The sequence below is a fragment of the Fundulus heteroclitus genome, chromosome 5 (assembly GCF_011125445.2).
Source record: "Fundulus heteroclitus isolate FHET01 chromosome 5, MU-UCD_Fhet_4.1, whole genome shotgun sequence".
NCBI lineage: Eukaryota > Metazoa > Chordata > Actinopteri > Cyprinodontiformes > Fundulidae > Fundulus > Fundulus heteroclitus.
Genome location: NC_046365.1, coordinates 4102993 through 4116341, shown reverse-complemented (window position 1 = coordinate 4116341; position 13349 = coordinate 4102993). Strand labels below are relative to the sequence as shown.

Genomic DNA, 13349 nt, shown 5'->3' with positions numbered 1-13349 from the left:
TCTCTCTCCCACCAAAGGCTGCAGCAGCAGCATATGCACTGCCCTTTGCCGCATACACACAACACTGGTTATGGTAGAAAATGTAAAAAAAAATCCTCAAACTGAGCAGATTTCATTCTGTAGTCCTAGTAAGGCACACTAGTCTGTTGTGATGTCATTGTGGGGACTATAGCAGCTGTAGTCTGACTTTACACAAAATGATGGGATACTAAATAGTGGGACTGGAACACTTGTTCCACGTAAGCAACCAAGCATAACATCTGAAATATAAAATTATCATCAGTGTACCTGTCGTCAAGGATTGTTCACAAAAAACTCCTCTGGAGGCACATGACAATCTGTAAATTCAAGCCAAGTGTTGACAAGAAACCCCAGTTCAGACTCTTGAACTGGGGTCTTGAACACTTTTGCTGTTCCCCCTCCCCCAGGAGTGAAGACACAGTTCTGGAAATTGTTGAACATCATGATTCATAATAAAGTTTATACTAGTAGAATTTATTAGACAGTGAAGTCTGATGAACTCACCATAGAATATGAACAGCATCTTTATAACAGACTTGGATATGATGCTTCAAGACATGAGTACATTTGTCAAAAGATGAGAGAACTTGGAAGACTTTTGATACGTTCAAGCAAAAGAAACCTTAATGAAGATGATTGAAGAACACATAAAACCTGCACTTTTTATGCTGGTTGTGGAATCTGTGAAAACCCTAGCAGGTTTTGCTGTTGAAACCAACTCCTACAGGTGCCCTAGTCTGGTAAATGTAACAATTCTGTCCTGACATGCTGCTACCTTGAGTGGCTTAATACTAGAATTTAATATACCTTGAGTTGTTCACTCAATATGTTTTTATCTATTCAAAAGTGTAAATTTAATTGTGCAGTGAACTATGGTGGCTGTTGAAGCATTTTAAACCTGAAACTGTGCTAATGGTTCCAAAAATGTAAGAAAAACTAATTAGTGTGTGCGTATTACCCCACCCACTACTAAATACATGACAAGTCCCCAAAAGGCAGGCTGTTATCAAATTGGAAAGTCTACTTTGTGTTATTAGAAATTCAAAGTGGCCTTTTTGTTCACTGCCCTTGTAGCATGCTTGATTGGTTCCAAAAAAGCATATCTCGTGTTGAGGTTGAGACAGAGAGAGAGAGAGAGAGAGAGAGAGAGAGAGAGAGAGATGCCATCAGCTGCCATGAAGAACAACCTTTTGAACCAAACAGTCTTTATAGATAAAACTTCCCAGTTTTCTGTGTAGTGAATCCAGTGTTGCTTTTTATCACACAAGTGAACATAAATACATTTTACTTAATATTTTATTTATTATAATAGCCTTTTCAAATCCATATTTAACGGATATCCTTAGAGGCCTCTAAGAAGCCATTTGTTTCATTTCACTGCGTTCAGTTTCTTTAAAGAAGCTGACAGATCTGGCTCTTGTTTGAAGGCTATTGAAACAAGTAACAAAAAAGTAGTAGGAACCATTCACAGATCCCCCCTGTCAGATTGATTTCAACCAAAAAGTTTGGTTCTAGTAGGACACGAGACAGGCATCTCTTAGAAGATAAAACAATGCAATAATTTTGAAAAGAAAATAGATAAATTTCACTCTACTGTAAAGTTGTAATCTTGCCTCCAGCCACAAGAGATGTGTTAGTAAAAAATGAACGAACATCTTAAATCTAAATCTGACAGGGGTGTGAATAATCTGGGTTTAACCAGAGATAGGGCTGCAGCTCTTCAGAGTCAATTGGAAGCTATTTCCAGTTGTCAGACTGGAAATAGCTGATATTTATAATTATATATAAGATATATATTATTTATCTTGTTGTCTGTGTAACTGTATAACTGTCTGTGTAATTTATAGCCAGTTTCACTGAGGTTTTGTTGGAACGTCAAGAACTGAATGAGCAGCTAAATGTCATGCTAAATGAAAGACCAAGTCACAATAACTATTTGATAAAAAAAAAGAAAATCAAAGAATTTATTAAACAGCTTAACAAAACAATCAAGTCATTGCACATAAACAGCTACAAAGATAAAACTGTACAAAAAGAAATCAGTGCAGTTTGTAACATGTCTCATTCCCTGGCCTCTGTATTAGATACACCTGTAGATGTTTTTCTCAACACAAATAGTAACTTAGCCAATCACACAGCAGCAGCTTGGTGAACTTAAAAGGCGATCAAGCGAGCAGTTTTTGGGTGAATGAAAATGCATTGTTGATTTCTGAGAACACAGGAGATAAGGCGGGCTGGTTCAAGACGATAGATGGCAATAGTAGCTGACAACCTGTTACAACCAAAGTATGCAGAGTAGGATTTCTGCACGTGGTACAAGATCGCACTGGGTTCTACCCCAGCTAAAAATGGGAAACTAAGGCTAGGGATTTAATTCAACAGTACACAATCACCAAATTAAAACAAAAATTCAACAAATTGGAAAAAGGCTGCCTGGTTCAAAGATGTCCAATTCCAGTGGCAACATTCAGATGGTAGGTTCAGAGTTCGGTGTAAACAACATGAAAGCGTGGATCTATCCTGCCTGACATCAACAGCTGAGGCTGCTGATGAAATGGAGTAGCTGTTAGCCTCTCGACACATTTGGGCCTCTTAGCACTGCTTTCACAGACAACCTGAGTATTGCTATTGACCATGTCCATCCCTCTATGACCACTGTGTACCCATGTTGTAATGGGCACTTCCAGTACAATGATGCACCAGTTCACTCATCAAATCAAACTGGTTTGTCAGACATGACAATAGTTTTGCCATGATGGTCTCCACACTCACCAGCTCTGGTAGAACAAGAGATTTACATCATGGATGCACAACCAACCAATCTGCAGGAACCGTGTGATGTCATCATGGATCAGAATCTCTGAGGAATATTCTGATGCCTTGTAAAGGTTATGCCACAGATTATTCAGCAAAATCTGTTCAATGGGCCCTGTCCTGGTACTGGCGAAGTGAACCAGAGTCTCTGGTGAGAGTAAGTAAACTAGAACAGTGTAGATGCAACCGTCTTACCTCGTGTGTCGTGGGATAATCTACTTTCACATTTGCTTTCTGATCAACTGAATAGGAAACATCTACGAGTGGAGGAAATATTGAACAGGTCAGTCACGGATGGACTGTCGTTTATAATTTGTTGACTGTGCTGTACAGTGCACATGAATCCTCAGAACCACCAGGACGTCTCAGACTGTGAAGGGACAAACACACACCTTGTAAGGATAAGATGTTATCATTAAAGCTCAAAACCTTAACTTACTATGACTTGACTAAGTATAATAACACATTGCTTTAAAGGAAACGACACTGTGAACTCACCAAGGAGTGTTCTTTATCATGACCATTGAATACTCCACCTCTACGTCCTCCTCATTTTGATGCGTTTTGGGTTTGGCTGGCATAAAGTTGGAGTAGACCGGGTCCTCTTGTTTTTTAGAGAATTGTACACTAGCATAGTGGATGTCATCTTGATCTGTTGAATTTCCGACTGCTGCAGTTGACGGAGTCTCCAGCTGACCACCTGAATTCTGCTGAAGAGTAAATACTGCACTCATGAGAACAAAATAATGTTGATATTATAAAGACATTCCAAGAACTGATATTAACTCCAATCCTCCTGCAGAACCAGAGCCTCCCACAAACTGACAGACTAACTGAGGAAAGCAATGTTTAAGTGTTTGAGGAAGACTAACACCCGAGCTCTTCGTCCCGTCTCCTGGTCTTTCTTTGGTCTCGGAAGTTCGCCTTGAAGCCATCTTTCTTCTGTAAATATAAAAATCAGGAAATGAATAGGTAAAAAAAGAATCACAGAGAATCAGAAAACAGCTGTAAAGAAGCCAAGTTGAACTGCTCACCTAAAAATGATGAAGGCAGACAAAAATAAAGCAATCAGGAGTAGAAAAGTGATGGATCCAACAACAGCAGCTGTAGCTGAACCTGGAATCAAGGAATAAAATGAAAGAAACATTTAATGAATCCCTGAAATAATCACAGAAACAGAAAAATGTGGATGTATAAGATTCAGACACTGGTCAACAGCATAGAGCCAGGCAGGCAGGTAAAAAAAATGTTAGTTTCACCAATAAAACACAATTAACAAAGTTGTTGTAGGAAGCCACAGAACAAATAAATGAAATGGTTCTTTGACTTCCCTGTTAAGGCAAGTAGCACAGAAACCAACTGCTGTCAACTAACAGTGAGGGTCTGCCAGCAAGGAACAGAAAGGCAAATTCACACACAGGGAGGGTACCAGCTGATAAGATACTGGACAATATAGACACGATGGGCAGAGACAACAGAATGTAACCAACCTAAAAGTCTTTCTTAAAGCAGTTTATTTTGACCATTTCTTCATATTCTTAATTTAGCCTCTCCCCCCTCTGCCTTAATCCTACCACAGGTCACTGAGACAGCACACCCCAGACTGCAGAGCATGGTGGACCCGGAGGTATAAATGGGCAATGTTAAATTCCTGTTTGGTAAAAGCTCAGGTCAGACTGCTTTTAGATTTTTTTTCATCCATATTTGAGAATGAAAAGATACAATTTCAAAGTGAAGATTAAAGTCTCTGTATTTTACAAATATAAATGTACATATATCTATGGATATGAATGTCTCTATTACTTTTTCTCTCTGCAAAGTTGTTTGCCAGCTTGACAAAATGAGAATTTGGTCTGCATCGGTTTAGATGCAAATGAGCAATCTTCAAAAAATTAATATTTTAAAGAACACATGGAGTACCTATTATTTTCATATACGTTTCAAAGGAAAAGGCCGTTCAAAAGCACCATATAACTCCTACCTTTAGCTGGAGTTGCTTCTTTAGTTTACAAGATTTGAGATTTAAGCCTTGTTAAAATAAATATCTACTCCTGGATTAATTATGAATCTTCTTAAAAGCTTCCTGAATTCTAAACTAGCAGAGGAAGATCATTCACTTTAAGATTTTTTTTAGCTCCATCCTCCCCTCATTCGTGGACAAGACCCCAAGATACTTGAACTCCTCCACTAGGGGCAGCACATCCTCCCCAACCCGGAGGAGGCACTCTACCCTTTTCCGGTTCAAGACCATGGTCTCGGATTTGGAGGCACTGATTTTCATCCCCGCCGCTTCGCACTCGGCTCGAACCACTCCAGTGAGAGCTGTAGATCACGCCCTGATGAAGCCAATAGGACCACGTCATCCGCGAATAGCAGAGACGCAATCCTAAGGCCACCAAAACGGATCCCCTCAACACCTTGGCTGCAACCAAAAAGTTCTGTCCATAAAAGTTATGAACAGAATCAGTGACAAAGGGCAACCTTGGCGGAGTCCAACTCTCACCGGAAATGAGTCCGACTTACTGCCGGCAATGTGGACCAGACTCTGACACCGGTCGTACAGAGACCTACAGCCCTTATTAAAGGGCCCGGTACTCCATACTCCCGGAGTACCCCCCACAGGATCCCTCAGGGGACACGGTCGAATGCTTTCTCCAGATCCACAAAGCACATGTAGACTGGTTGGGCAAACTCCCATGCCCCTCCAGAATCCTGCTGAGGGTATAGAGCTGGTCCAGTGGTCCACGGCCAGGACGAAAACCACACTGCTCTTCCTGAATCCGAGATTCGACTATCCGACGGACCCTCCTTTCCAGAACCCCTGAATAGACCTTACCAGGGAGGCTTAAGAGTGTGATTCCCCTGTAGTTGGAACACACTCTCCGGTCCCCCTTTTTAAATAGGGGTACCACCCACCCCAGTCTGCCAATCCAGGGGAACTGCCCCCGATATCCACGCAATGTTGCAGAGCCGCGTTAACCAACACAGCCCCACAACATCCAGAGCCTTAAGGTACTCCGGGCGAATCTCATCCACCCCCGGGGCCTTGCCACCGAGGAGCTTTTTAACAACCTCGGCAACCTCAGCACCAGAGATGGTGTTGAGGTTGCCGAGGAACGTAGATCGATTTACCGGTCGATCTACGTTCCTACCCTCATCTATGGTCACGAGCTTTGGGTCGTAACCGAAAGAACAAGATCCTGGATACAAGCGGCTGAAATGAGTTTTCTCCGTAGTGTGTCTGGGCTCTCCCTTAGAGATAGGGTGAGGAGCTCAGTCATCCGGGGAGTACTCAGAGTAGAGCCGCTGCTCCTCCACGTCGAGAGGAGCCAGTTGAGGTGGCTCGGGCATCTGGTCAGGATGCCTCCTAGACGCCTCCCTGGTGAGGTGTTCCGGGCACGTCCCACCAGGGAGGAGGCCCAGGGGAAGACCCAGGACACGCTAGAGGGACTATGTCTCCCGGCTGGCCTGGGAACGCCCTGGGATTCCTCCTGAGGAGCTGGCCCAAGGGCTGGGGAGAGAGACGTCTGGGCCTCCCTACTGAAGCTGCTACCCCTGCGACCCGACCCTGGATAAGCGGAAGAAGACGGACGGACGGACGGACTTGACTTTTCACAGGCATTAAAACAAGCTTCTTCTTGATTGGAGCGCGTCAGCATTAAAAACACTGCATGGTTTGACAATTTCAGGAAGCTCATCTAAAGAATCAAAGATTATTTTAGCTCAATCAGAAGCCATGCTGAAGACCGTCTGTGTGTGCATTTGTGTGCAGGAAGTTGGATTTCTGGCTACAGTAAATATAGACATTACAGTTAATTACAGTAACTTACTTGAAACCACAATCAGATGTGGGATAGAGTCAATGTGTCCCCTGCTATTTCTGGCTTGACAGTAATAATTTCCAGCATGTTCACGTCTGATGTCTACAATGGTAAAGACGTGTCCATCTGCTGCTGGTGAAGTCATGTCTTCTTTATACCAGGTATAAGTAGCTGCTGGGTTAGCAACGCTGCTGCACCTCAGGTTCACTGAACTGCCCACTGCTACCTCACCAGGAGGATCCACAGACACAGAGGGAAGCCTTGGAGAATCTGGAGGAGAATGATCACCAACATACATCATATTTAGACAACTTGATATTAAGCAGACTGGTATAAAAGGGTTTATTAGAGTGGAGGTTCCACGAGTTGATTAATTTGTGCTAAAATCTAAACACAACTATAAAAACATGTATTTATAATTAGTCTTATCACTTTCTAGATCAGAATTCTTCATTATGTATATAATGCAATTTTGTATAATAGTTGTACTAAATCTTTGCGACAAGGATGCATATAAAAAGTCTGAGAAGATCAAGTTTTAAATGACTGCTGGATGTCTGGGGTGACTCAGACCTTTTAGGATTTAACCATTATATCACAAGTTGGGTTCCTCTGTACAGTTTTTACAGTGATAAGACAAATCTTCAGACTCATTTCTGTACTTACACTCCACGTTTATATGGACAGATGTGGAGTTGACCGGTCCATATTTGTTCTCAGCCTTGCAATGGTAGGTCCCGCTGTCCTCAGACCTGACAGAAGGAAATTGATACACACCTCCTTGTCCTTGAAGCATCGTTTGGTTGTTTCTGTACCAACTGTAAAAAGGTGCTGGGTTACCATCACCTCTGCAGGTCAGACTTAGTGAAATACCCTCCACCACATCTGTGGGACTCAGTGACATCTCTGCACGTTTCGGAGCATCTAAGGAAAAAGGAGAAACTTCTGACAATGCTTCCAGAGGCCTGCATTTACTGTAGATGGATTATAACCAGCAGCCAGAGTCCGAGAACTACTAATCAAATAGAGAAAGGAGATTCAAATCTTAGTTTTCATACATGTTGCAAAAAACAATAGGTATTTAAAATACCACCTGGAAAGGAGAGGCACAGCTTGAATATGTCAGAAGTTCATGATCCAGAGAGCAAAGGATTTGTCTCTGGGTCAAACTGATGCAGAATCTTAAAATGTTTTGCTGGCAAACCAGCTGTACTTACATTTCACATCAACACTAAGGAATCTTGATTGGCTTTCCCCCAGCTGGTTCCTGGCTACACAGCAGTATTCCCCAGAGTCAGACGATTGGATGGATCTCAGGGAAAAATGTGAGTCCCCACTGAGAGGTTGAAGAGTCGATGATTTAGTCTTCTTGTACCACGTGTTGTTAGCGGGTGGATTAGCTTTACTGCTGCACTTTAGAGTTACATGGTTTCCCTCAGATATGTCACCAGAGGGTTCAGCTGACACATAGGGAGACACTGGAGCATCTAGAGAAGATGGAAATAATAAACTGTGTTTCATTATTGCCCATGGCTTGTATATGCAGGGAGATGTGGAGAAGTCTTCATTACTTTCCTCAAATTCAGAAGTTACACTAAGAGTACTATGTCCATAAATGATTTGGGAAAGCCCAAATGAATATGTCATGGCTTTGTAAGCATTTCATAGATTGATTTAAATTATCTGAGTTAAATAGAGGGACATCTGTGGATGTATTAAAGGCAACACCTTAAACATGCTTATGCCTTGTGTGACATAATGGTAAAATCAGAAGAAATCAGACAGTATATCAGGAAATACTGAGTGTGAATTTTGGCTAAAGACTCTTTGCTGTCGTTTTTTTTTTTTTTTTTTTTTTTTTGCCTTATTGTCAACTCACACACTTCTGGAGCTCTATGTTCCTCATGGTGGGAGAATGCACAGGAGATATTGTCTGCAGGATAAATTGAGCCTTTGTAAGTATCTTTTCCATGGTCAACTCTCTGTCCATTCCTGAACCAGATGTAACCATCACTGGCAGCTGGAGTGCAGCTGCTGTGACATTTCAGCTCTGCATATGTTGTGTTCTGGCTGACTGAAGTTCTTATCACCTGCACTTGGAGAGCTGGAATATGACAGAAAGAACCACATCAGACTTAAACCATATTCTCTCACGATGACCAGCTAATAAAACCGTAGGATGGCTTTAAATGTTCAGCAGTCAGTGTTCATCAGTACCTGTGACGGTCAGAGTTGTTCCATGTAAATCTGTCCCCCAGTTCAAGCTATTACTTTGGAATGTGAATCGATGCTCTGCTGAATCAGTCTTTTTTAAATCACTAATTGTCAGGATGGACAGTCCTGGTGTGTCAGTGACATGCACACGATCTGCATACTGAGAGTCTTTTTTGAGGTCCTCTGGTTGTGAGGCACGGCTCCATTCTTTGCTGCGGGCAGGACTGAACCAGAATTTTGATGTGACATAAGATGGATAGGAGGAACTTATGGTCACGGATGAACCTTCGAATGCACAGATTCTTTCACTACTGTAAGTCACTTTATAGCAGTATTCATTCCGGACACCTGAAAGATAAACATTTTCCATCCACTGTCAGTGACCATCTTTACTGCTTTAGTTTATGACTATGAATTAGACTTTGGTGTAAAACATAAAGAAAGTCATACAGCTGAAACTAACCCTGACGCAGTTTAAGCATGAATGAACGAAAACTCTGACATCTCTGTAGAGACAGTGACAGCAGATGTAGTTGTGCTGGAGGAAAATGTTGGAATCAACTCACAGGTTGAAGGGGAGGGGGAATCTTCATGTCCTTCAACAGCGCAGGACATGCTGTCGTAGGAGCCCACAGAGCCATAATATTTCTTAGATGTCCTTCCAGGGATTTTTTTTCCATTTTTGTACCACACATATTTAGAACGGGCAGGTAAATCACACATGCTGGAACACTCCAGCTCTGCTGGACTGTAGCTCGTTTGGACAGAAACCTTTAAACCTGTGTTGGGGACACAGAAAACCACTTTAATAAACATCACAATGAAAACTGTTCTATTAGGGTTTTAACATTTAGACGTGCCAACCTGTGACATATAACCGGACTCCTGGTTTGCCGGTATATCTTCCATCTGGTTTGTTGGTGATGAACCTAAACTTGTACACAGCTGAGTCGCTCTCTTTCACGTCTTTAATTGTCAAACTGCAGCTCTTCCCAGTACAGCTGTACTGCACACGGCCTGCGTACTGCGCCTGTGTGTCCACACCCACAGGGTTGTCATCACTTTCAGTAAACCAAAATGTTTCCTCAACCCTAATGGTTATCATACCAACACTGTGTGGGTGTTCATAATCACAGTGCATTACCACCGTTGATCCTTTTATAGCACAGACCCAAGAAGAGCGATAAGTCACTCCCCAGTCAGTGTAACTCTGTCCCACTGTAACACAGAGAACAGAAACATATTTAAGGATATGAAACTGTCTTGTCTGTTCTAGCATAACCCCCCCCCCCCCTTCCCTCCCTCCCCCACCCCTGAAGAGAAAGAGAAACAGAGGAAAGGAATAATTTGAAATAACTGAAGTTTGTTCAGATTTTGATGGGGTTTTCATTGCCGATTTTGTAAAATAAAGTAAATCTTGTTTAGGTTCCAATTTTTAAAATGTATTTTGTTTATATTAAAAAATTATTTAAAATAAAGGATGTACAAGTGATCTGTTTAAAGTACTGAGTATCTAAAGCTAATCCAACATAACTCAAACAGCAGAGAAGGAATAAAAGACTAAAATATAATCTATAAAAAAGATTAACATTTCAATCTAAGAGACTGAAGTAAAAGATCTTTTTGTTCTCAGTTACTAAATATAAACTCAGATTTAAATACCATCAGGGTTGGAACCACAGAGTGTTTTGCTTGGTTGCTCTAAAGGCAGGTGAACAATGTAAAATGGAAACTCAAGTCAATTTGTTAAATATAAGTTTAAGCAAGGTAACCATTAAATCAAAAGTGATCCGTTTTCATTGTTATTGGTATTGAATAATGAAGAAACCATGTAGCAGTCATCATGAATGCAGAAGTTGTGTACCATCCTGCTGCACCGACTTTCCAATTCATAATACCAATTTTACTGGACGTTGCAGTTAAGTTTTCTGACCTGGAAGACAAGAATTCTGACAGATGGAATGCACTATAACACTAAAAGTGATATAAAAAGGAACCAGCAGAAGCTAACTAACTAAATCCACAAGGTAACTCTAATAAAACAAACTCTTTGAAGAATTAAAATGAAGACTTTGTGTCAATCTGTTTTAGGTTCAGAATGAACTTTCTTCCCTTTGAAATTCCCTGAGTCAGGAAAAGGACGGGGTACTTGTTCTGCTTGAGTCGCACTATTGTGCAGATATCTGGGTTGAAACACGAGAAGATGATGCGCCTTTTCCCTGCGTTCTCCAGAACACAGTTCAGAATAATGTCAGTTCACCCACTAATAGAGAACGTGAGCTGGGTTTAGACCGTCGTGAGACAGGTGAGTTTTTACCCTACTGATAATGTGTTTGTTTGCAATAGTAATCCAGCCTCTGTGCGCACTGCATAGAGGCTGAGAGGCTGGATGCTTATGAGACCAGGACAGGGGTGGAGCTAAAAGGGGGGCGGAGGGGGCCAATATAACATAGTAGGCACACTGTAAATTAACTTATAGAGCAAAGATAGAATTATTATAAAAAATATTAAAAGAATTAGATCTTTCTAGTCTTTGTACATACATATATTGAGGAGAATTAGTTTGATCACATATATCTACTTTGATAAAATATTGGTTTAATTTTTTTATATTTGTTTTTTGATTTAAAAAAAATTCATTTTGAGCACACATTTTGATTGATATTACTTTTAGTTTGATTGAATAATAAAAAGACAAATTGCCTCCATACATACACACACTTGAGATAACCACACTCCAACCAGATGGTGGCAGTAATGCACACCTCCAGTTTTTTACCAACCTATAAAACTTAGGGATGAACAAGAGGAGCTAGAACGAATGGAGTCTAAAAGGAATATTTTACAGCGGGGGAACGGGTTAAAATCAGGATTTTAAACATAGCATTGTTTTTATTTTTACAAAAAAAGTATAAAACTAATACGTAGAATATAGTAGGTGATGCTATAATTACATTAAATGTACAGTAGGTGGTATGCACCACTAATGAAAAAAAAGAATGATCATGTTTCTAGAATCGAAGATGTCAAAGAAATATGTAGCTGCCACCTGAATAGGAAGCCAGAGGTGTCCCAAATCTGGTGCTGATCAGAAATTCTGTTTATATCTGCTAATTGCACCCGGTGCTCAATTGTATCTACCTTCAAAAAGGACTATCAGGAACACTATCAAGATGGAGGCTTGTTGTATATAGCTTTATTTTATCATGAACAACCAGTTTTTGGTCTTTTTTTTAATCTAAGCATATAAACGTGGTTATATACCTTTAAACTAAATTCAGATGGATCCTTGGATGCCCGCTGCTCTGCCAGGAAAACACATTGCATGAATCTGTTTACATTGTCCAGGGTGTACCCCACCTCTAGCCCACTGAATACTGGAGATAGGCACCAGCACTCTTTGCAACCCCAAAGGTGACAAGCGTGACAGAAAATGGATGGATGGATGTCTACATTGTGTCCTTCAGCAAACCTGAAGGCTATATGAAGTCTGGAGGTCTGCAGCTCTTGACTCTGATAACCTCTGTGCTAAACGCGATGGGCCTCAGGATCCACTGACCCCCGGTAGCACCCCGGTGGTGACACATTATTTCACTCATGATATATGAGGAAGTGTACGGCCCTTGCATAGGTGTGTACCTAGACTTCTTGATAATGTTTATGGGAGGATCAATCGGGGCTCCTGCTACATTCCTTTTCCCTGCGTCGTGTCTGATCAAGAGCCCGTCAGCGCTGATATGTCTGTAAACATTTCTCTGACTTTCTTAGATTAAACCAGTTAAACTACAGATTTCTGTTTCGTGCATCATATATTAAAAACACTCTAAAGTGCAAGTGGGGGTTGCCCTAAGGGAAAAGAGCTGGGTGTACCAAAGGTGTTTCACTGCAGACAGGGTGCGGTAGTTGTAACAATGGTTGTCTTTTTAAATTAATAACTCTTGGCAAAACAGCAGGTAATATTTTATATTACATAAATATATTCTATTTTAGAAGTGAAATTAGGCATGATGTCCTTGTTTTTTTTTTTTCTCTCTCTCTGTTAGTTCCTGACAGAATGAATACAGAATGACTGTATGAATGAATATCCTGATTTCTTTAAAGCATTTAAAAATTTGGATTGAGTAAGTTTTTTTGGATATTTATCAGCAGTACTCTAGAAAATACACTGGATGCAGATATCTGGCTGTCCAGTGTTGTGAATGCTGGTGTTGAAAATGCCTTGAAATAAAACATAGAGATACAGTACCTGCAAAGCAGAGACAAATGACGAAAAGACTCGGTGTCGCAAATAAACCCATGGCGTCTTCTCTCATCCATAAATTACACCAGCAGGTTGATCACATTAGATGAAGCGCCTTCCTGGAGGATGGTGCCACTTTTATGTTTCTCTAAGTTTCTGTTGCTGCAGAAGTTTTCAACAGCAGGACATCAGCGTGAGTCACATGAAGCTGCCGGGACAAGGAGTGGTTTGTTCCGCTT

At 41.1% G+C, this 13349-nt stretch overlaps 1 protein-coding gene and 1 long non-coding RNA gene across 2 annotated transcripts; both read right to left on the bottom strand.

Annotated features, from left to right (window-relative positions):
- Positions 1 to 3121: 3121 nt before the first annotated feature.
- LOC110368970 (B-cell receptor CD22) lies at positions 3122 to 8910 on the bottom strand. Its single transcript, XM_021320158.2, has 9 exons — positions 8874 to 8910; positions 8536 to 8760; positions 7874 to 8143; positions 7323 to 7580; positions 6666 to 6926; positions 3870 to 3951; positions 3708 to 3777; positions 3334 to 3545; positions 3122 to 3205 (listed from the first exon to the last, which is right to left on the bottom strand). The coding sequence occupies exons 4-9, from the start codon at positions 7558 to 7560 to the stop codon at positions 3142 to 3144; spliced, it is 927 nt and encodes a 308-aa protein (XP_021175833.2). The 5' UTR covers positions 7561 to 7580; positions 7874 to 8143; positions 8536 to 8760; positions 8874 to 8910; the 3' UTR covers positions 3122 to 3141.
- Positions 8911 to 9560: 650 nt separating this feature from the next.
- LOC118563026 lies at positions 9561 to 13223 on the bottom strand. The gene is made up of 3 exons (XR_004930971.1): positions 13117 to 13223; positions 9735 to 10088; positions 9561 to 9649 (listed from the first exon to the last, which is right to left on the bottom strand). It is a non-coding gene; the product is annotated as an uncharacterized LOC118563026 (long non-coding RNA).
- Between the last annotated feature and the right edge of the window lie 126 nt (positions 13224 to 13349).